This window comes from Pithys albifrons, chromosome 12, assembly GCF_047495875.1.
Source record: "Pithys albifrons albifrons isolate INPA30051 chromosome 12, PitAlb_v1, whole genome shotgun sequence".
In the NCBI taxonomy this organism is placed as follows: domain Eukaryota; kingdom Metazoa; phylum Chordata; class Aves; order Passeriformes; family Thamnophilidae; genus Pithys; species Pithys albifrons.
In genome coordinates this window covers 2,322,872-2,344,743 of record NC_092469.1, presented here as the reverse complement: position 1 = coordinate 2,344,743, position 21,872 = coordinate 2,322,872, and the positions used below count along the sequence as shown (strand labels likewise).

The following is a 21,872-nucleotide window of genomic DNA, read 5'->3' as shown; positions in this document are numbered from 1 at the left end:
ACACACATCGCCAGGGAAGTGGATGGTGAGGTACTTTTTGGAGGCCGCCTGGTTTAGGATGTTCCCCTCTGTGCCGAGGCTGTTCCAATGGGCCCGAGCAGGGCAGTGACACGGCTGGATGGCCGAGGGGGAGCAGGGCTGGGGCAGGACCGGTCCCGTTTGGACACCGAGGCCTGATGGGCTCGGTGTGGGGAAGGCGAGGACTTTGTGATCCCGTTTGCATGTGCATGGTGAGGGACACGGCGCGGGGCGGCGAGGGCGGCACTGCGGGACCCGCTGTCTCCTACCGGCCCCTGCCCGGCCCCGCAGGGTCAGCTCCCCCCGGCCCCGCACTCAGCACACACAGCAGTGCCCACAGGCCCGCACCCGGCTCCCCCCGGCCCCGCACTGAGCACACACAGCAGTGCCCACAGGCCCGCACTCGGCTCCCCCCGGCCCCGCACTGAGCACACACAGCAGTGCCCACAGGCCCGCACTCGGCTCCCCCCGGCCCCGCACTGAGCACACACAGCAGTGCCCACAGGCCCGCACTCGGCTCCCCCCGGCCCCGCACTGAGCACACACAGCAGTGCCCACAGGCCCGCACTCGGCTCCCCCCGGCCCCGCACTGAGCACACACAGCAGTGCCCACAGGCCCGCACTCGGCTCCCCCCGGCCCCGCACTGAGCACACACAGCAGTGCCCACAGGCCCGCACCCGGCTCCCCCCGGCCCCGCACTGAGCACACACAGCAGTGCCCACAGGCCCGCACTGGGCTCCCCCCGGCCCCGCACTGAGCACACACAGCAGTGCCCACAGGCCCGCACTCGGCTCCCCCCGGCCCCGCACTGAGCACACACAGCAGTGCCCGCAGTCCCGCACCGGGCACACAGAGCTGTGTCCGCAGACCCGCTCTCCGCCCCCCCTACCCCTGTCCCGCACAGCGCTGCCCACCCCGCCCCGGCCCCGCCCCTCGGCGCATGCGCGGCACAGCGGCCATGGCACCGCCGGGCCGGGGAGCGCTCCGGGAGCAGCGCTACGACCGCCAGTTGCGGTACCGGGGGAGCGGGGCTGGGGGGCTGCGGGGCTGCGGTACTGCGGGGAGCGGGGCTGGGGGGCTGCGGTACCGGGAGAGCGGGGCTGGGGGGTTGCGGTACCGGGGGAGCGGGGCAGGGGGGCTGCGGTACTGCGGGGAGCGGGGCAGGGGGGCTGCGGTACCGGGGGGAGCGGGGCAGGGGGGCTGCGGTACCGGGGGAGCGGGGCAGGAGGGCTGCGGTACCGGGGGGAGCGGGGCTGGGGGGCTGTGCCGTCCGGGGGCTGTGTCTTCGGGGCCGTGCAGGGAGAGGGACCGGGGCCGGGGCCGGGAGGAGCCCTCGGAGGGAAGGGGCGGCCGCGACCCGGCAGTGCCGTGAGGGCCTGGGCCGGCAAAGGAAATTATATATGTAGTTATAGATACATATATTTATATATATGTATATTTGGCACCCCCTCTTTAGCTATATGTATGTATGTGTGTATATGTACATATTTACACATAGAATGGCATCATAGAGCATGCTGGGTTATAAGGAGACCCACGGGGACCATCCAGTCCGAGTCTTGGCCCAGCACAGACACCCCAATAGTCCCACTCTGTCCCTGAGAGTGATGTCCAAACACTCCTGGAGCTCTGGCAGCCTTGGGGCTGTGCCCACTGCCCTGGGGATCCTGGTCAGTGCCCACCACCCTCTGGGGGAAGAGCCTTTTGCTGATCCAACCTGACCCTGCCCTGGCACAGCTCCAGCCATTCCCTGGGTGCTGTCCCTGCCCTGGCACAGCTCCAGCCATTCCCTGGGTGCTGTCCCTGCCCTGGAACACCTCCAGCCATTCCCTGGGTGCTGTCCCTGCCCTGGCACAGCTCCAGCCATTCCCTGGGTGCTGTCCCTGGTCCCACAGAGCAGAGATCAGTGCCTGCCCCTCCTCTGCCCCTGCCCAGGAAGTTGTCCCTGCACTGAGGTCTCCCCTCAGTCTCCTCTTGTGCAGCTGAACACACCAAGTGTCCTCAGTGCCCTCACACGCTGCCCCCCCAGGCCCTGAACCATCTCTGTGTCCCTCCTTTGGACACTCTGCAATGGCTCAATCTCTCCCTTCCATTGTGTCCCCCCAACTGCCCCCCCATTGCAGGTGAGGCTGCCCCAGAGCAGAGCAGAGCGGGACAATCCCCTCCCTGGCCCGGCCATGCTGGGCCTGATGCCCCCCAGGACAGGGATGCCCCTCCTGGCTCCAGGGCACTGCTGGCTCGTGCCCAACTGGCCCCTGACCAGGACCCCCAGGGTCCTTTCCCAGCACTGCTTTCCAGCTTCTTGTTCCCAGTCTGTTTGTCCATCCTGGGTTGCCCCATCCCAGGGGCAGAATCCAGCCTTTCCCATGGCTGGTGATTTCCAGCCCTCTGATCTGTCCAGGTTTCTCTCCAAGGCCTCCCTGCCCTCGAGGAACTCAACAGCTCCTCCCAGTTTTGGGTCATCTGCAAACTTGCTCAGTGTCCCTTCCAGTGCTGTGTCCAAGTCACTGATGAAGATGTTGAAGAGCACAAGTTCCCTGTGGAACCCACTGGTGACAGGGACAGTCTGATATCACCCCTGTCACTGTCCCCCTCTGTGCCCAACCCCTGAGCCAATTGCTCAGCCCCCCCGTGCTGTGTTTATCCAGCTGTGGCTGGACAGGTTGTGCAGAAGGATCCTGGAAGAGACAGGAGCAAAAGCTTTGCTTATTAAAGGCTTCACCAATACATATTTTTATATATATTACGTATATATATATAAATAAAAACTGTCTGCAGTGGGGTGCTAAGAGGCTGGAGCCAGGCTCTGCTGGGGGGTGCCCAGCAATGGGACAAGAGGCCATGAGCACACACTGATGCCCAGGAAGTTCCACCTAAACATGAGGAAGAACTTCTTTGCTGGGCAGTGACCCAGCACTGAACAGGCTGCCCAGAGAGGGGGTGGAGTCTCCTCCCTGGGGATATTCCAGACCCCTCTGGGCACAATCCTGTGCCCTGTGCTCTGAAATGGCCCTGCTGGGGCAGGAGGTGGCACCAGATGCCCCACTGTGGGCCCTCCCACTTGGCCCAGTCTGGGATTCTGTGAGTTGCCACCCCAGTGGATCAGCAGGACGTGTGTGATTTGGGAATGGCCCAGCCCAATTTCAGCCTCAGTGTTATTTTATAGAGGCCTGAAATACCAGACTCACCAAGACTGACTTCCATCTACTGTACATTTCAGTATCTTGTATTAGAAATTATTTTTTAATCATCTATTACTTCCAATAAAAGTTAGGAAAAACAGAGCATTCAGCACTAGGACAGAATTTGTGCAGGGGTTGTGTTGACCTGTGCTTATTCTGAGGAAGTGAAATTCATTGCAGCAGGAGGAGGTGTGTGCATTTATACACAGAGAGATGGGGAAATGAAGTGTCAGGGAGGTTGGGTTGCTCTTTAGAAACTTTCTAGTTTGTCAGTGAGTTTTCTCAAGAATGCTTATTTTGGTTAGTGCTGTTCAGTCCCTCAGCAGTGAATGGACAGTAGCACATCAACCTCCACTTGTGATTCTTTAATTTGTTTTGTTTCTTTATATTGGCTTTGCAATCTGAAGGTAAATAACTTCCTCACCTTTTGGTTCCCCTCCCAATACAGACTGTGGGGTGACCACGGCCAAGAGGCTTTAGAATCTGCCCATGTTTGTGTGATAAATGCAACAGCAACAGGAACTGAAATACTCAAAAACTTAGTGCTGCCAGGTAAGTAGATATTTCTCCTGTACATTCCTTGGAATGTATCTGGTAACTTCATTATTCCTAGTTGTTAATTAACAACCTTTTTTCCCAAGGTATTGGCTCCTTTACAATTGTCGATGGGAATCGAGTGTCTGGAGAAGATGTTGGAAATAAGTAGGTTTTTTACTTATTTTCATTACAAATTGAGAAGTTACAGGGGGTTTTGGGTAGTTCCATCTCTGCACTTGTTAAGAAGTCCTGTAAAATTCTTTTTAAAGTGTGTTTCTCCCAAGTCTTTCGTGGGTGTGGGTGTTGGTGACACACACCATGGATGGTCATTTTGGTGTTAACTGCTACACTTTTTTAGTTGCTGGGTTTGGACCTTACAAGTCTTTGCTCCACACATCTAGTTTATAAAGACAATACTCAATATAAAAATATTTTAGATTAACTTGTGTGGTGTAACCTTGAGCTATAACAGTGCAAGACTTGCTTATGTTTCCACGTGGCTAAATATATTTTCTGTAATTCTGGTGATGAAGGTGAGTTGATTTTCATTAGTTTGTCATTGTGAAGCTGTGACTGCTGGACATTTATGAGCTTTCATAGCTTTGAAAGGCTCTGGGCAGCAGGGGAAAGGATAGGAAACTGTTTGCAAATCCTGTAAAAATAATTTGGTTACTAATTTTTGGTCAGGTTCTCCTGTGTGCAGTTGGGTACCTGCAGACACCTGTGCACCTGCAGGGGTTATAGGAGGGGGAGGATATTGTATTATATGAAGAAATTAGTGCTAGTGAGTCTTTAATTAGCCCAGTGTAAAACAATCTGCAGCATGACCCTGTCTCCTAGAGGGGTTTGGCATGTCTTAGTTTTCAAATCTGGGGCTTGGACACTGAAAAGTTTTTGTAAGAAACTGATTGTAAGAGAAATAAAACAGCAGTGAAAAGAAAGGCAGATTTAAGGGGGAGTGTGGTTTGTTGTGTAGGAGAGTCAGCAACGTGTTCTGCAGTACTAAAGGTACCTTTAATGCTGTTTTTCCTTCAGTGTAAAGGTTCACATGTAATTCTCTCCTGTCTCCTTTTCAGTTTCTTTCTACAAAGAAGTCATATTGGCCAGGTAAGGAGATCATAAATGTGACTTCAGGTGTATTGAAAGCATGGGAGAGTTGAGGACTCAATTCCAGGGTAATGAATAATTCTAAAACCATGTATGTGTAGGTTAGAGCCTGTTTATTCTGTGACAGAGCTCCCCATGCTCACTTTTTAGTTGCTCATAAGTGAGAAGGTAAACCCAGTTGTGGCAAGATTGAAGAGCAAAAATGAAGAGGTTGTGGTTCAGGAAGTCTTTGGAGGGTGGAAATTTCTGTGGTTGAAGGAATAAAGCTGAGGGTGGAGAGGTGAATGGGGGGAAGAGTGTCACAAAAACAGAGTACAAGAGCCCTGGATAACTCCTGGAAGTTCTCTAATAAAACTGGAAATTAGAAAATAGCTGTCACATAATTTGTGTTTTTGAAATAATACTACTAAAGATGCTCTCAAACACATGCCTGCTGTTAGGGGTTTTATTTTTGCTTCAGATAAGCAGGGCTTGCAATAAAGAGCCCTATTTTATGATGAGTTTTTCATGGGGTGATTTGGGGCTGGTTTTGTTGTGGTGGTTTGGAGTTTTTAACTTGTGGCATTCTGTAGTGCTGATACTCTGTATAAAATACATTTCATTTTGCTTGTTCCTAAACAGAGTCGTGCCCAGAGTGCCATGGAGCTCCTGCAGGAGCTGAATAATGATGTTTCTGGAAACTTTGTTGAAGAGGTTTGTTTTCCTTCCTTGGTGGTGTGTGTGACTCAGTGTGACAAAAGCAGGAACCAGTTGCTGTGTGTTGCTTTGTGATGTTGCAGCTTCAGGATAAAACAGCATTTGAGGAAGATGGTCTTCAGTTTGGGCAAAATGTCCATTTATGTATTTTAAACATTATTTTGTAACTTAATTTTATAACTTTCACTAACACTTTATGTTCAATATTGAACAGACTTGCTCTGTATTGAGAAATTTTCAGTGTCTCCTGACATACTTTTTTTTCCTCCTGTTTAGAGTCCAGAAAAGCTGCTGGACAACAACCCTTCCTTTTTTAATCGGTTTAACTTGGTGATTGCAACACAACTCCCAGAGAGGTAAAGCATCATCTAAAGTTGTTTGTTTGTTTTTGTTCAGTTGTAGAAGCAGATTTAAATTACAGGCACATTCTTGCACAAAAACTTAAGCAAAACAGAAAGGAAATGCACAGTAAATTATGGCATTTTCTAGAGACCTTTTTACATATTAATACACAGCTTAAAACCTCTTTCAGGTCCATGCCTGGCTCCTGGTGCTGCCTCCAGGTGTATTGGTCTGTGCCAGGCACTCTTTTGTAGTGAAAGTTGTGTCTGGTCCAAACCCTCTGTAACAAGTGTCCTTATGCACAGCCTCTCACACCACAGGGTCTGCCTTTAGACTTCTGCATTTTAATGTTTGTACAACTCTTTCCAATTTCCCCATGTATGTTGTTATTTTTTCCGTCTAACCTTTGCCAAGACCCCAGTAGTTCTTGGCTCTTTTTCATGTTTTTAACCTGTTCCTGTGGAGAGGCCCCTTGAGTTCTGCCTGCCAGGGAAAGGTGCAGGGGAACAGTTACAGCTGAGAAACCTGGGGGAGAACTTGCTGCTTCTGCCCCCACAGAGGCAAGAGGTTCTTGAGTATTTGAGTAGTTAAACCTTGCTTTTGCAGGGAAGTTGGTCACACCTTATCTATTTTATCCCTCCCCCTGCTTACAGAGGAGCTGGGGGTGCTGTCTCACAGAAATAAGAGCCCCTCTGAAGTGGTCATTCCCTTGGGAAAAAGGGTATTTCCTATGTGCTAAGCAAAAACCTCTGGCTGCAGCTGCCCCTACTGGAGGTTATGTTTGTGCAACACACAGATCTTTTTTTCTCTCTTTCCCAGCTCATTGCAGCTTTTTGTTTGATATTTGGAACATCTGGGAGGGTGGGGTGAGAGATAAGGGAGATAATGGATATATGTATTTCTAGCCTAGTGTAACTTCATGTATCAAATTAATCCCCTTATGTACTTAGGATCCTGGTGGTATTAGAGAACTTTTCTGAGAGACCTCCTTCATAAGTAACTTTTATAGGAGTTCACTTTGTAATGAACTGGTGTCTTCTGTATGTGTGAAAAATGCTGTTTTCCCTCACAGTACGTTGCTGCGCTTGGCTGAGCTGCTCTGGGATTCCAACATTCCTCTGCTGGTCTGCAGGACTTATGGACTGGTTGGTTATATGAGAGTCATTATTAAAGAACATACAGGTTAGAGGGTTTTCTGAGAAAGACTTTCCTGTATTTAATGTCACTTTGATTTTTGTTTTTGTTTATTTAGTGATGCATTTAGTGTTTGTTAAGCCTAAGGTGGTTTGCAGTTCCTCACTGGAGCATTCTTGGAGGAATGCAGAGAATTTGTGGACTGCTACAAATAGTAAAGTTGAAGACTGTCCTGCATTAAGTTGACTTACACAGAACACTTTGAGAATTGAGCAGTTAAAGGAGCAGGTGATGCTGTATTTGATGTGACCAGACATAAAGCTGCAAAATAAATTGTATTTTTTCTCACAGTTGTTGAATCTCACCCTGACAATGCTTTAGAAGATCTGAGATTGGACAAACCATTTCCAGAACTGACAGAACATATTCAGACATATGACTTGGATCATATGGACAAAAAGGTTGGTATGTGCTTTGCAGTCTGTTCCCAGGACAGGCACAGGCACAGATTCTGTGGAAATGGCTGTTGTCAGATGCAGGTCCCATCTGAGCAGAGCCAACTGTAGAGTCAGTTTTTTTACCTCTGTCCCAAATGTTATAGTCTGTATCTAAATCTTAAGCAGGGATCTTGGAAATCAAGGAATGTTCTTGAACAACTTGATCTTTTATTAGATTGAATATCACCTCACACCCTTTTTTTGAATTTGTTTTTCTCATTATTATTGCTGCAGAGCTTTGCAGTGATGGTGTTTGTGCACAGCATCCACAAAAATATTGGAGAACTTGGCTCAGACACCTTTTTTAAGTAAAGTAATAATAACTTAATAATTTCTTTTATTAGAGAACATTATGGCTGGATCAAAATCTGGAACACTTCCTGTGTCTTTGGGATACTGGAAGGAGTGTTAGGAGTTTACATTTAAAATAGGCTTTTAATTTGTTTCCTGTTTTTTATCTTTTCCCAACCTGACAAAGGTCTCTCTGCTGTTCACTTACAGGACCACAGCCACACTCCATGGATTGTGATTGTAGCCAAGTATCTGACAAAATGGTTCAACGAGGTATGTTGCAAAACTGGGTTATTATTACTATTATTGATCTGTATTTTCTAAACTAATTTATTATTTTGGCAGTGTTTAGCATAAAACAAGGTAGAATCATAAAAGAAATTGCTAATTGAAATACAGGTGAATGTTTGTGAGTTCTGAACACAGTGAGGGTAGAAGAAGGTATTTTAAAGACAAAATCTTTTTCTGTTTTTAAATTCAGAAAAGTGAACAGTTGCCCAAGAGTTACAAAGAAAAAGAAGCCTTCAGACAACTGATTCGACAAGGTAATCCCTGTCCCAGTGTCCTCACTCCTGGTGGCAGAGACAGAGACAAGGTGCTGGCTGAAAAATCACCAACTTCTCTCAGGGTCAAGTGGTGAAAAATCTGCTGGCACATTCAGTCAGATTCCTCTGCTAAGGATTCTTTTGGAGAGGTGGATCTTGAGATCCCAGACCTGTTTATAGGTGCATTTTGGTGGTGTTTCAGAATGTTTAAGATGCAGAGTATGTTTTGATTTGGGAGGGAGGAAAGGCCTCCAGAGCAAAGCCTGTGGAAAATGTGATAAAGAGGAAAGCAAGTGGCTTTTGGCACTGGAGTTGGCATTAAGTGCAAGTGTTTGGTGGGTCCCTTGGCCATCAGACACGTGGTGATCATTGATTGCACCTCTGAGTGCCCAGTCCAGAGACAGAGAGGCTCTGGAGCTGCTGAGTGCCCTGTAACCAGTGTGTGAGCAACTCCATTTTTGCAGGTGTTTCAGTTGAATACCTTTTGTGGGTGCTAAAACTGATGTGGCATTTTTAAGATCTGTAAGTATATTGTGTGAAATGATGGTAGAATAAAAGCAGTAACTGAATTTTTGGTATTTCCTCCCTTAGAGGTGGCCTGTGTGCAGATTCTGGTGGGTCTGCCGTGCTCATCCCCAGGCTGTGGGAGGGAGCTGAGCTGAGCTGATCAGCTGATCTGACCTTTGGTTCAGTCAGGGTTTAGTGGAGCCCATTTCTGGGTCTGGCTTGGTGTGTGGGTACACAAGTGTTTGCCAAATTTGAGCAATAAAAGCCCCAGCAAAACGTGACTGAGGATGGGAAGATTTGTGCTGTTAATTGGGTGCTTATGAAACTTCATTTTTTCCTCCTCACACAAACAAATGGGTGTTTTTGTGATAAGTGACTTCTGTTTAACATCACATGCAAGTGAATCATATGCAGAAGGTATAATAAGTTCATTTTAACAGAGCATCTTTGATTCTTTCTCTTGTGATGGATTTGTCATTTGTTTGCTGATGAGCTGTTATGCCACAAACACATCCACAGCCAGTCTGCCCTGTTGTGAGACCTAAATGATGAGATGTAATTCCAGTGGTTGAGTATTTTACATTTTTTTTCAATAAGGTATCTTAAAGAATGAAAATGGAATCCCAGAAGATGAGGAAAACTTTGAAGAAGCTATAAAAAATGTGAACACAGCATTGAATCCTACAGAGGTAAAATAAACATTGCTGTGATAAAACTGAAGAAATTTCAACTGCCTCATTTTCTCAGAAAATATTACGCACTTTTAAAACAGGAGTTCCATTTGTAACATTTATATTAAAGTAAAACAGGATTAATATAATGGTTAGAACTGAAATTGTGTAGTTGAGTAGACCTAGACTAGCTGGCATTGTAGCTCATGGAAATTCTGTTGTTTCCTTGCTCGTGCATTTCCCCTCTGAAGACTTGAATTCGAGCCTAGAACGAGTCAGTTGATTAGCAGTGAGTTCTTGTCTCAGACTTACAGTTTAGTCTGTGAAGTGCTTGGTACAACTGTAAGGAAGGATCAGTCACTGGTCTGGGTGGTGCTGGTTTAAGGGGAGAGCCTTTGCTGGAATGGTGCTGTTGAAGCCAGTGGCTCTAGAACAGAAATGAAGGGCTGCAAGGGACTCAACAAAGTCAGTACTTGCCTCTTGAAGAAACATGTTATGAAATTCCCTTCATAAACTGATCAAGCTTAAAAACCTTGAAAGTGAAGTTGTCCTTGTTTTTAGATAACCCTGAAGTAGTAACTTGTGGTTTAGAATTGAGGTTTGATTCCCTTAATTTCTCATCAATGACCCATTGCAAAAGCCACATGGGATAAAAGCCAAATTCTGTGATTCTTTCTGGTTTTATTTGAACTGCACTGATCCTTGCTTGGACAGTCACATTAAGTGTCCCAAGAAGCAGCAGGTAAAATTTAGGGCTGTCATGGAAGGCACTACAAGCCACGGACCAGGATATTGATACTCATTGGAATTTATGTGCCCTTTTGCAGCCCCAGTCCCCTGCCCTGGCCTCTCTGCTGCTCTGCCTCAGCAGGTGGCATGGGCAGCTGGGACAGTTGCTGCCACTGTTGTGTAAAATGTGTGTGAAAGGTGGAAATAAGGTGAGATTTTGTTGGTGACATTGGTCTTGATCAGCAGCATGTGCCTTGTTCTTGGGCAGTGTCGGGGAAGCACTGACTGGGCTTAGATATGAAACTCTGAGGTCACAGAGTTGGCTCCCCTATGAGTGTTGAGACAAACCAAGAAATCAAAAGTCAAGTAATTACAAAGCCAGTGCATTTTCTTTCAGATTCCAAGATGCATTCAGGAGCTTTTTAATGATGATTGCTGCGTGAAGCTCACAGAGCAGGTATGAGCAGTTTGGGGTAAGACTGAAAGGCCATCATCATAAATACACCTGTGTACATGCCTGTCTCTTGTGCATTTGCAGTCACCTTCCTTCTGGATTTTGGTTCGAGCTTTAAAGGAATTTGTGGCAAATGAGGGGCGAGGCAGCTTGCCTGTGAGGGGCACTATTCCTGACATGATAGCAGACTCCAGCAAATTCATCCAACTGCAGACCGTGTAAGTGCGCGGGGTTTGTTTCGGGGTTGCCAGTGACACTCAGGGGTGATGCCCTCGGACCCCTGAAAGGGTTTGGTTTGCTGTGCCCAGGGCAAGAGGTGGGGATGGGGCTGGGCTGGGAGGCACAGCAGCCCCCGGCTGTGCCCTGTGAGGTGCCACCTGCTGAGGGGCTGGAGCTGAAGCCCTCAGTGCATCCCCTGCCTGAGGCTGGGTAGGAATTGATCACTTCCTGTCAGGCCTAGCAAAGACCTTCCTATAGCTCTCATAGCTCAGGTCCTGCTGTCCACAGCAAATTTCTGCTCAAAGACAGCCTTTGGTTTTGTTCTTCAGTGTGTTTGCCAGCCTGGTTACAGAAATTCCAGTTTCCTGGATACTTAATTCTAATTAATGTCCTTGGAAGGGATTTCTTGGTAAATAAGGAAGGGCAAAGACTTTGTGAAGAAACTTTAAGTGGAAATTCTAAACTGCATCAGTGTGGATCCAGATTTTAGGATGATGTATCTTCAACATGAACTTGCTACTCCTGTGCACGCTGGACATGGTGCAAACTCTTTGGCCTAACAGACTTTCTTACAGTGTTGCCACATTTCTTTGCAGTTGCTTGATTTCTCCTCCTTTTCCATCTTTAAAATGAAACGGTGTCTTGCAATGTCTTAACAGTGACTTTGTTAATTTATTGTCTGTGCAGTTGCACTGTTGAATTGTTCAAATCAGAAAGTAAAAGATAATAGATTCTGGAGTAATATCTAATAGATCTCCATAGATCTGAAACACAGCCTCTGAAAGAGGATTCTGTGCCTTTATTAGTGTTTACTAATGAAAATGGAATCTATAAATTTAGAGAACTGTGAGAAATAGCATTAAAACATTGGTATAAAAATATAAATTGTTACCTGTCTAAAATAATTGGTTGCTGTCACTTCAGAGAAGTTACTCTGCATAATGATAATAAAGCCAGGAACTTGTACCTTTATTTTACTTAGTGAAACCATAATTACCTGAATTTGCACAGATACCCTGATTTGTAAATCTGAATTCTGTAAGTATCTTGAATTTACAAACCATTGTGTCCTTCAGTTCTCAGTTCCAGTAAGCATTGCAGGATTTTAATTCACAGATAAAACAACTACAGTTCCTTAAAATGAGCTCTTAAATTGAATCTTATTAAATAATGTGGTGTTGAGATATTTGTAGTGTCACAGTTCTTAACAGAACTAATACACTAATGGCCACAGACATTAAAATACAGAAATTACTGAAATACCAGAAGCCCAGTGAAGGACATAGAGCTGCATACTTAACTTCAGTCAGTTTTCCTCTGACTGTAGTAATACTGGTTTTAATTTTAACCAGTTTTAGCAAACCATTCTGTTTGAACAGCTCAGCCATGTCAGACAGGAGGTAACAAGTGCATTCCTGGCCTCGAGGGAACTCACTTCCCTTCGTGTGTACTGTGTCTTTATAATGTAAAACAGCAACAAATGGTGCTCCCTGTGAAGCTGGTGGGTTTGTGCCTAATTCCTGCATTATCCTTGCCAGGTACCGTGAGAAGGCAAAGAAGGACATTGCTGCTGTGGGTGCCCATGCTGCTAAACTGTTACAGTCCCTGGGCAAGGTGAGGACAGATGTACAGCCACCCTGACAGGCTGCAAGGGCTGTTTCAGGGTGTTCTGTACAGAAATGAGTCACAGGACACAGATAGGAAAAAAGAAGGCTTGATTAATTACACCCCTTCCCTCCAAAAGGCTTAAGAAATTTCTGATGAAATGAAGTGTCTGTGGTCTGCTTTATTTATCACTTTTGGTTTGATCATATAAAAGTGCATACAGGGATATATTATTTAGAGTTTAAGATACCCTTTTTTGTACATTAATGACTAGTTATTTCACAATAAATATACTAATATATCTGAAAGCCTGAATTCTTTCCTCATTGTAAATACTGGAATAAGTACATTCTCTCTTGCAGGCACCTGAGTCCATTTCAGACAGAGAATTAAAACTGTTTTGTGAGTATGCCTGGGTTCTATTGCTCAGTTATGCAAATAATCAAATACCCAAAATCTTCTGAATGATAATGAAGTTGTTAAATAGTAAGTCAATATTTGAATTTTTCCAGTAAGTGGTTTGCATCCCTCATCTTCAGTGAAAGTAACAGATGTTCAGCATCTCTCAGTAGTGAGTCTGTAAAGGTTGGCTTTCAAAAGATGTATTTTTTCAGCCTCAAAGAGGGAGCAGTTTCCCCTGCTCTCTGTGGTGGTGCCTCAGCACTCTTGCCCTTACTGTGACACTCATTGCAGAGTGCAGGCTCTAAACTTCTGGTGGTCTGGAAAGGTAAAGCAGCTGGTGGCATTTCAGGTGGTGTCTGTTCTGGGTGTGTACACATATCCAAGAGCAGCCTGGCTGAGTCTCCTTGCAGCTGGGAAATGTCTGGAAGCACATAGCCAGGAACATGCTGCCCCTGTGTTGGTGAGGCATTTGCTGGCAGTTTGGGAACCTCCCAGTTGCTCCTTTGAGTGCCCAGTAGTAGCTGCACGTTGTGTTGTTTCATAGCAATGACACTGGAAAAGAACCTCTTCCAGCTCCTGGCTGCACTGTTAAAATATTGAGAACATGTAGTGGAAGGTGGAAAGAGCCTGAGTTCATTTGCAGAGTGGGAGAGAGAAGGTGGATTTGGTGGCTGTGGCTGCTGCCCTGCTGAGGAAGGGCCGTGTTTGAGCCGTTCCATTAACGAGGCACACGTGGGTTCCAGAAGTGCACGAGCACAGAGTATTTCACTAAAACTCTGGTGCCCACAGACCTAAACTTAGTTTAATAGACTTGTACTATGAGCTAGTAAAGAGACAGGAAAGTTAAATGAAATGCTGGTCAGTTGTGGCGTGCCATGGTGAACACGAGGCACAGACTGGCAGAGCTGTGGGGCTGGGCTGGGCTGGGTAACGCTCCTCTCTGCCCAGGCAGCAACGCGGCCTTTCTGCGCGTGGTGCGGTGCCGGGCCCTGGCTGAGGAGCACGCCCTGAACACCTTCAACAGGGATGAAATCAGTGAGTACCCCTCTGGCACACACTGCAGTGGCACTGCCAGCTTGAAATGGGTTTGTGACCAAAAAGCATTGCTTGGTACATATTCTGTTGCATTATGCAGTTTTGTGATTTGGTGTCAACTAAAAGTACAGAATTTTAAATTCAGTTTGATTTTAAATATTAAAAAATGACCTTCCAGATTGATCCATGCTTCTGGTTTTTTCTTGCAGATTTTACTTTTGGTAGAATATAAATAAAACACTGTTTTCTTCAAACTTCTCTTTTCTGTACCTCAGTTATTTCTGACAAAGCTGGAAAGGTGCTTTCACCAGACAAGAATATTCTCTTGCCCCCTGTCAACTTGTTTTTTCAGTATGTGAACTAGCAAACTAGTTACTCAATACTGGGGGGGTTGTTGTTTTGAACCTACATAAATTTAAAAAAAGCTGGGAATACTTTTCACCAAAGACTTATACAGGTCCTCTGTTTTGCACAAAATGTCCATACCTTTTCTGTACAGATACATCTTGTAGTATTTATAATTAAAGTGAAAACTCCTTGAAGTAGTTGGTAATATATAATGTGATTTAAATAGTAGTTAGTATTTACAAAGACTACTGAGCTGCATGGAAAGGGATTTAAGACCTGGTTTATAATTACAGTCATTGCAGTTAATGAGCATGTGTTTCACATCCCAAGATTAGAACTAAGGAATATCCCACTTAAGTTAGAGCAGCTGTCAGAGTTGAAATGTGAATATCATCACTGTACAGCTTATATTAAATATATACAGTATGGTTTTGTCATAAAATTTGGAGGCAAAACTGACACTGAGATTCTCAGCTACAGGTTGTTTTCATTAAGATTTCTCTTTACTGCAGATCTTACAGTTTTAGCACATGAGCAGTACTTGATTTCAGGTAACTCAACCCCCTTCTTTTTCCATTTCACCTGTACCAGCTAACCAGCTCTCTTGCTGTTTGCAGTTTCCCACATGGATAACCCAGACAGTGAAATAGTGCTGTACTTGATGCTGAGGGCTGTAAACAGATTTTACAAGCAGCACGGGAGGTATCCAGGTATGTTCATGCTGTTACTTCCTGTCATCAGAAGAAATGTCAAGATCCAATAGTTACTGTAATACTGGAGTTACAAACTACAAATACAGCATTAGTTGTGGTTTTATTTCCATATTAATACAACTTTAAGAATTAAAGTGAGAATTTTTTCTCTTTGGGAACTTAAGGAATTTATCTGAATATCACTTAAGTGGGTTGCATGGATTACAAGTTAGTTCAGCTGTGCAGTAATTTGTCATTAATTAATTAATAGCATCAACAGAATATTCAATCACTATTAGTCTAGTATTAATATTAATCTGCTTAGAAGATTTTCAGAGAAGTAAAATATTTGCACTGCCATTAACCCTGTTACCTTGAGTGTGGTGTTCCAGCTGTGTGATGAAACTCTTCACTTGCTTTCCAGGTGTCTACAACTACCAGGTGGAAGATGATATTGGAAAGCTGAAATCCTGCCTGGCTGGGTTCCTCCAGGAGCACGGGCTGTCCGTGGTGGTGAAGGATGACTATGTGCATGAGTTGTAAGTGTGGTGGTTTAGGTGTGGCCGTGCTGGTAAAACTGCCTGGGCCAGTCTGACTGTTGCTCTCCTGCGCAGCTGTCGCTACGGAGCGGCTGAGCCACACGCGGTCGCCGCCTTCATGGGAGGTAAGGATGGCCCTGCCCTTCTGGGGACACACACTCACAGCCTGCTCTGGGCCACGCTGGAGGCAGCATCTCTGCTGGGATTGGTGGAGCAAAGACTGTAGGCAAAGACAGGATTAGGACAAAATCCTCCCCTTCAATCTCCAGACATGGCCTCCTGTAGCATATCGAGTAAATGGGCACAGCAAGGGTTTGAAATCAGTAAAAGAAACCAAGTAAACTTCCAAAACAATCTCAGTAGATCAATTCTAGGAGCTTAAAAATGTGTTTAAAAATAAAGTGCTTGAAAGAGGCTTCATTTTTATAAAGAAAGATAATAGTAGTTAATAGTAGTTTTGAAATTCTGCAGTACGTGTCTTCCTTTAAATCAACACGATAGACTTAGGTAGAATATCTATGAAATACAAATAGCCTTGGTTTCTTACCTGCATTCAACCCGTGGGTATTGTCAAAGGGACATATGTTTTAGTGGGTGCTCAGAATTGATGTGTCAGTTAACTTACCTCCTTTATTTGGTTCCATGCAATGCTGAAGATAATTATATATTAAATACTCTGTGTAGGAACTTTCTTCTGATTAAGTGAAACTTGGTATGTGTTGTGCTTTAGAAAAATACACAGAGGTAACGTCTGAAGAAATGGCAGGTGGTTTCATGCTACAGGAAAACACAAAGGGATCACAGAGAAAAAGCCCATCAGTTTATTTTACTGTTTAATTGTACATGATCTTTTTTAATTGAATGTCTCAGTTGTATTTTGAGAGATCACAGCTTGTGTGGGTCTGTCTGCTCACACATTTTCAGTCCGTGTGTATGCACATAGAGAAAAAGTACATACAGCCAAGTGTGTGCCAAGGCATTTATGCCTCCCAGGAGATGTAGCAGGCACTTCTGAAATAATTCCAGTGGAGGGAATTGTAGATAAATAACATTGTTTTACTGGTGTTTAAACAAGACCTGCTAAGTGCCTTCTGGTTTTTCTTTTCTTTTACAGGGGCTGCTGCACAGGAGGTTATCAAAGTCATTACAGGGCAGTTTGTAATTTTTAATAACACCTTTATTTACAGTGGAATGTCACAGACTTCAGCAACTTTCCAGCTGTAGGATCATGGGTTTGCCTTCGATGCTCCCAGGCACTGCTGCTGTATTTACAGTTCTGTAAATACTGTGGTGTTTTGCCACTGACTGGATTGTTCTGTATTACACGCTAATTAAAGTTCCTTTATTTGTAATTATCTTTTTCCTTTTTTTTTTGGTTGTTGTCCTGAGGACAAATAAAGTCACACCACATCCTGACCTTTTTTTAATCTAGAATTTTCTGATTCATTTTGAAAGAAAAAAGGAGCAGCTATTTTTGGCAGGGTAAAGTTGCCTTTACAAATTGGTTTGCCTGGTGTGCAGCAGATCTGAACTTTTTTCAGATGCTGCTCATCGACTTGAGTGGGGAGAAGGTGCAGAAGAGTGAGAGAGGCTGATGGAGCTCTGCTGCTCTGAGGATCCAGCTGTGAGAACAGCTGGGGGAAGCTGTAATGATTTTTACAGAGTTCAGGGGTGTTGGGGAGAGGAGTGTGTGCCTGAAAGCTTGGTCTGTCACCTGCATTCTTCTTGTGAAAGGGCTTTTTTCCTGCACCCTGGTGTCTGGCCAGTGCCAAGTGATGGCAGCTGCTTTCACTTGGGGGGGCATTGCACTCTCCAAAGTCAGCTGGAAGGGACCCACAAAGATCATTGAGTCCAACTCTTAGTCCTGCCCAAGACAGTCCAACAATCCCACCCTGTCCCTGAGAGCATCATCCAAACACTCATGCAGCTCTGGCAGCCTTGGGGCTGTGCCCACTGCCCTGGGGAGCCTGGTCAGTGCCCACCACCCTCTGGGGGAAGAGCCTTTTGCTGAGATCCAACCTGACCCTGCCCTGACAGCTCCAGCCATTCCTTGGGTGCTGTCCCTGCCCTGGCACAGCTCCAGCCATTCCCTGGGTGCTGTCCCTGCCCTGGTACAGCTCCAGCCATTCCCTGGGTGCTGTCCCTGGTCCCACAGAGCAGAGATCAGTGCCTGCCCCTCCTCTGCCCCTTGGGAGGATGTTGAAGACCCCAGTGAGGTTTCCCCTCAGTCTCCTCCAGCTGAACACACCAAGTGCCCTCAGCCACTTCCCCTCCAGACCCTTTCCCCTTCCTCATGACTTCCTTTGGATGCTCTCAAATGGCTTCGTGTCTTTCTCATATTGTGACCAAAACTGCACACAGTAAAGAGAGACCTGGACAGAGTCAGTGGGCCAAGGGCAGTGGCATGAGGTTCGCTAAGGGCAGATGCCGGATCCTGCACTTGGATCACAGCAAGCCCATGGAATGCTCCAGGCTGGAGGAGCAGTGGCTCGGGAGTGTCTGGCAGAAAGGGCCCTGTGGGGGTGCTGGCTGAGCAGCTGCACATGAGCCAGAGTGTGCCCAGGGGGACAGGAGGGCCGGTGGCACCTGCCCTGTCCCAGGGACATGAGCCAGAGTGTGCCCAGGGGGGCAGGAGGGCCGATGGCACCTGCCCTGTCCCAGGGACATGAGCCAGAGTGTGCCCAGGGGGGCAGGAGGGCCGATGGCACCTGCCCTGTCCCAGGGACATGAGCCAGAGTGTGCCCAGGGGGACAGGAGGGCCGGTGGCACCTGCCCTGTCCCAAGGACATGAGCCAGAGTGTGCCCAGGGGGACAGGAGGGCCAATGGCACCTGCCCTGTCCCAGGGACATGAGCCAGAGTGTGCCCAGGGGGGCAGGAGGGCCGGTGGCACCTGCCCTGTCCCAGGGACATGAGCCAGAGTGTGCCCAGGGGGGCAGGAGGGCCGGTGGCACCTGCCCTGTCCCAGGGACATGAGCCAGAGTGTGCCCAGGGGGGCAGGAGGGCCGGTGGCACCTTCCCTGTCCCAGGGACAGCATGGCCAGCAGGGAAGGGACTGTCCCTCCTGTGCTCAGCACTGGAGATGGACCTCTGGGTCCCTCAGTTTAGAAAGGACATTGAGGTCCTGGAGCGTGTCCTGAGAAGGGCAACAAGGCTTATAAAAGGTCTAGAAAACATGCCTGAGAGGAGCAGCTGAGGGGGGTGGTTTGTTCGGCCTCGGGCAGAGGTGGCTCAGGGGGCACCTCATGGCTCTTTACGGTGAGTGGGGTCGGGCTCTGCCTGAGGGAACGGCCCCAGGCTGGGACAGGGCAGGGCAGGTCGGTATTAGAGAACACGGTCCCTGTTGGGTGGTCAGGCCCCAGAATAAGTGGCGTGGGGAGGTGTCGGAGTCACCAGCCCTGCAGGCATTACAGAGCGCGGGGCGATGTGATGTACGGGCTGCGGGGGCAGCGCTGGGGGGTGCTGGACTGGCCATCCTAAAGGCCGGTTCCAACCTTTACAAGTGTGTGAAACCCAAGGGACTTCCCGAGACCAAGAGGAGGGCCGGGCGTGTCCTGTGCCCGGTGAGCGAAGGGAGCGAAGGGCCGCGGACAGGGCCGGGCGTGTTCCGGGTGCCGTGGGCCGTGCCGGGGCAGCCGTGCCCTGAGGCGCTGGGGCGGCTCCTGCGGGGCGGGAAGGGCCGGGCAGGGCAGGGCAGTCCCGCTGCTCCCTCAGCCCGCCGGGCAGGGCAGGGCAGAGCAGTCTCGCTGCTCCTTCAGCCCGCCGGGCAGGGCAGGGCAGGGCAGTCTCGCTGCTCCTTCAGCCCGCCGGGCAGGGCAGGGCAGGGCAGGGCAGTCTCGCTGCTCCTTCAGCCCGCCGGGCAGGGCAGGGCAGTCCCGTTGCTCCCTCAGCCCGCCGGGCAGGGCAGGGCTGGGCTCGGCGGAGCCGCTGCTGCCCCAGGAGGCTCCGCGGGCAGGGCCGGGCCGGGCCGGGCCGGGCGGGGCAGGGCAGGGCAGGGCAGTCCCGCTGCTCCCTCAGCCCGCCGGGCAGGGCAGGGCAGTCCCGTTGCTCCCTCAGCCCGCCGGGCAGGGCAGGGCCCGGCGGAGCCGCTGCTGCCCCAGGAGGCTCCGCGGGCAGGGCCGGGCCGGGCCGGGCCGGGCGGGGCCGGGCAGGGCAGGGCAGTCCCGCTGCTCCCTCAGCCCGCCGGGCAGGGCCGGGCTCGGCTCGGTGCGGCCCCGGAGCCGCCCCCGCGGCCGGGCCTCAGGTACCTGATCCGCCCCCCGTCTCCCACAGGGGAACGCTGCTGCCGTTCCATCTTTAGACTCCCAGCCCTTTTTTGTTTCTTTAGTCTTTTATATGTTCTTCCCATTTTACATCTGGGACGCTGAGTGCTCGCAAACCCCTCAGAGTGGGGCTGTGGCGGTGGCTGAGCTGTGACACACCCCGGGCTGTGGCCATAGCCGAGCTGTGACACACTGGCCCTCTGAGGGGAGGGAGCCGGGGCAGGGCAGGCACCGCAAACCTGCGGGCCCGAGCGGCTCCTGTGCTGGTCCTGCAGCTACAGGTGCGTGCACAGGACACAGCGAGCGCCCTGCCCCTCCGCGGGGATAAACCCCAGGGTTTCCAAGGATAGACCCCTGGGTTTCCAAGGATAACCCCTGGGTTCCAAAGGATAACCCCTGGGTTTCCAAGGATAACCCCTGGGTTTCAAAGAATAGACCCCTGGATTCCAAAGGATAACCCCTGGGTTTGAAAGCATAGATCCCTGGGTTTCCAAGGATAACCCCTGTGTTTCCAAGGACAGACCCCTGGGTTTCCAAGGATAGACCCCTGGGTTCCAAAGGATAAACCCCTGGGTCTCAAAGGACAGACCCCCCCCAAGCCTCTCTGCCCCGTGTGCTCTGGTGCTGAACAACCATGGACAGATCTGCTCTTCTCTAAGAGTTTTCATTCAAGGGCCACAGGAGTGTTACTCGCTTATTTTCCACAAGTGGGTAATTTGTTTTATATGAAACATTTGCCAGAAGTGGTAGCAAATCTTGTTGCTTGTCCTTTCATCTCTGCCCTGAGGTGCAACAACAGAGTTGAGCCATTTGCATTTACTGTAGGGTGGTTTATAAATATTATTTTGTGTGCCTTCTGTAGGATGCAAAAGAAATAGATCAAGACATATCTTTCTGTACAGTTTTAAAACCCTTGTGCTTCTTTTATATTAAAGCCTCCTTAGTTGTGTCCCTGTGTATTTAACTAAACTCTGCTGGAATGCAGTTGGCTCTAGAGGAGCTGATTTTCCAGCCTCCCTTTGGCCAGGGGAACGTGTAGGTGGTTCCTGTTCTCCCCTAGGCTGGCAGGGTGGGCAGCAGAGGTGAGGAAGACTTGCAGGATTTTCCCTGTTGGGGCAGGGTTTGATTTGCAAGACAATGAAAAGCATATGTACTGTCACTTCTGAAAGGATGAAGGAAGATGGAGTCTTTAAATTTCCCTCTCTAATGGAACAGCAAAGGAATGGGAACAATCCTACTCCAAATGGAAAGCAGGGCTGGCTGTCTTCACTAAGATGACACTGATACTGCTTAGAGCCTTTGCTCTGCTTTGAGAAGGAAAACTAATCCATTCTTAAGCTGGATTTATCAGTGATTAAAATTTCTACCTGGAGCTAAATCCCTTTTGAGAAATTGAAATGGGTTATGGTGGTGCTTGCCCCAACCTTTGGTGTTTGGGATGTGTGTGAGGGCCCATCCTGCTGCCCCCAGGGCTGAGTCTGACTCAGGAGCTCTGCTGACCCAGGGGCTGGCACAGCAGCCTTGGGAAGGGTCGGTGCTCGGGGGTTTGTGGGTTACATGGTTCATGTAAGTGTAATAAAAATAAATCCTTAGTGTAGGAAGTCCTGTCCCAGCACTGGTTTTGGTTTGATCAGCACCACCAGAACACAGGGGTGATTCAGGGGCTCTCTGAGCAGCAGCAGGAGCCTGGAGGTTTGACATGTGTGACATTTCTTAGTGCCAGTTGTTGGCTGATGACAAAGGTGGCAACTCCTGGAAGGGAAACTGGATCAGCTTTACTGTGATCAGTGACACAGAGCAGGGGAAGTTTTTCCTGACAGGGATATTGACGGTGCCCCACAATGGTAACATGGAATTACCTGAATCTGCCAAATGGAACTTTCTAAAGGTGATAAGACAGTAGCTACAAATGCAGGGGGTTTATAAAATACTGTCTTTCCAAAGGAAGGAAATCTTTGCCATGCAAGAGCACATTAAACTGTGTGTATGTCATGACAGAGTAAAACCAGAAAACTAAGGAAAATGCATTTTAAGGAAAATTATGTAATTCATACTGCATGT

General features: G+C 48.3%; 1 protein-coding gene across 1 annotated transcript; it reads left to right on the top strand.

Moving 5' to 3' along the window:
* The first annotated feature begins 963 nt into the window (after positions 1-963).
* Positions 964-16,903, top strand: NAE1 (NEDD8 activating enzyme E1 subunit 1). The gene is made up of 20 exons (XM_071567669.1): positions 964-1,033; positions 3,650-3,753; positions 3,843-3,903; positions 4,815-4,845; positions 5,467-5,538; positions 5,818-5,897; positions 6,956-7,065; positions 7,369-7,478; positions 8,016-8,078; positions 8,287-8,350; positions 9,455-9,546; positions 10,655-10,714; positions 10,796-10,929; positions 12,469-12,544; positions 12,898-12,937; positions 13,886-13,972; positions 14,938-15,030; positions 15,437-15,551; positions 15,627-15,676; positions 16,666-16,903. Exons 1-20 carry the CDS (start codon positions 978-980, stop codon positions 16,773-16,775), a joined length of 1,608 nt encoding a protein of 535 aa, XP_071423770.1. The 5' UTR covers positions 964-977; the 3' UTR covers positions 16,776-16,903.
* The last annotated feature ends 4,969 nt before the right edge of the window (positions 16,904-21,872 follow it).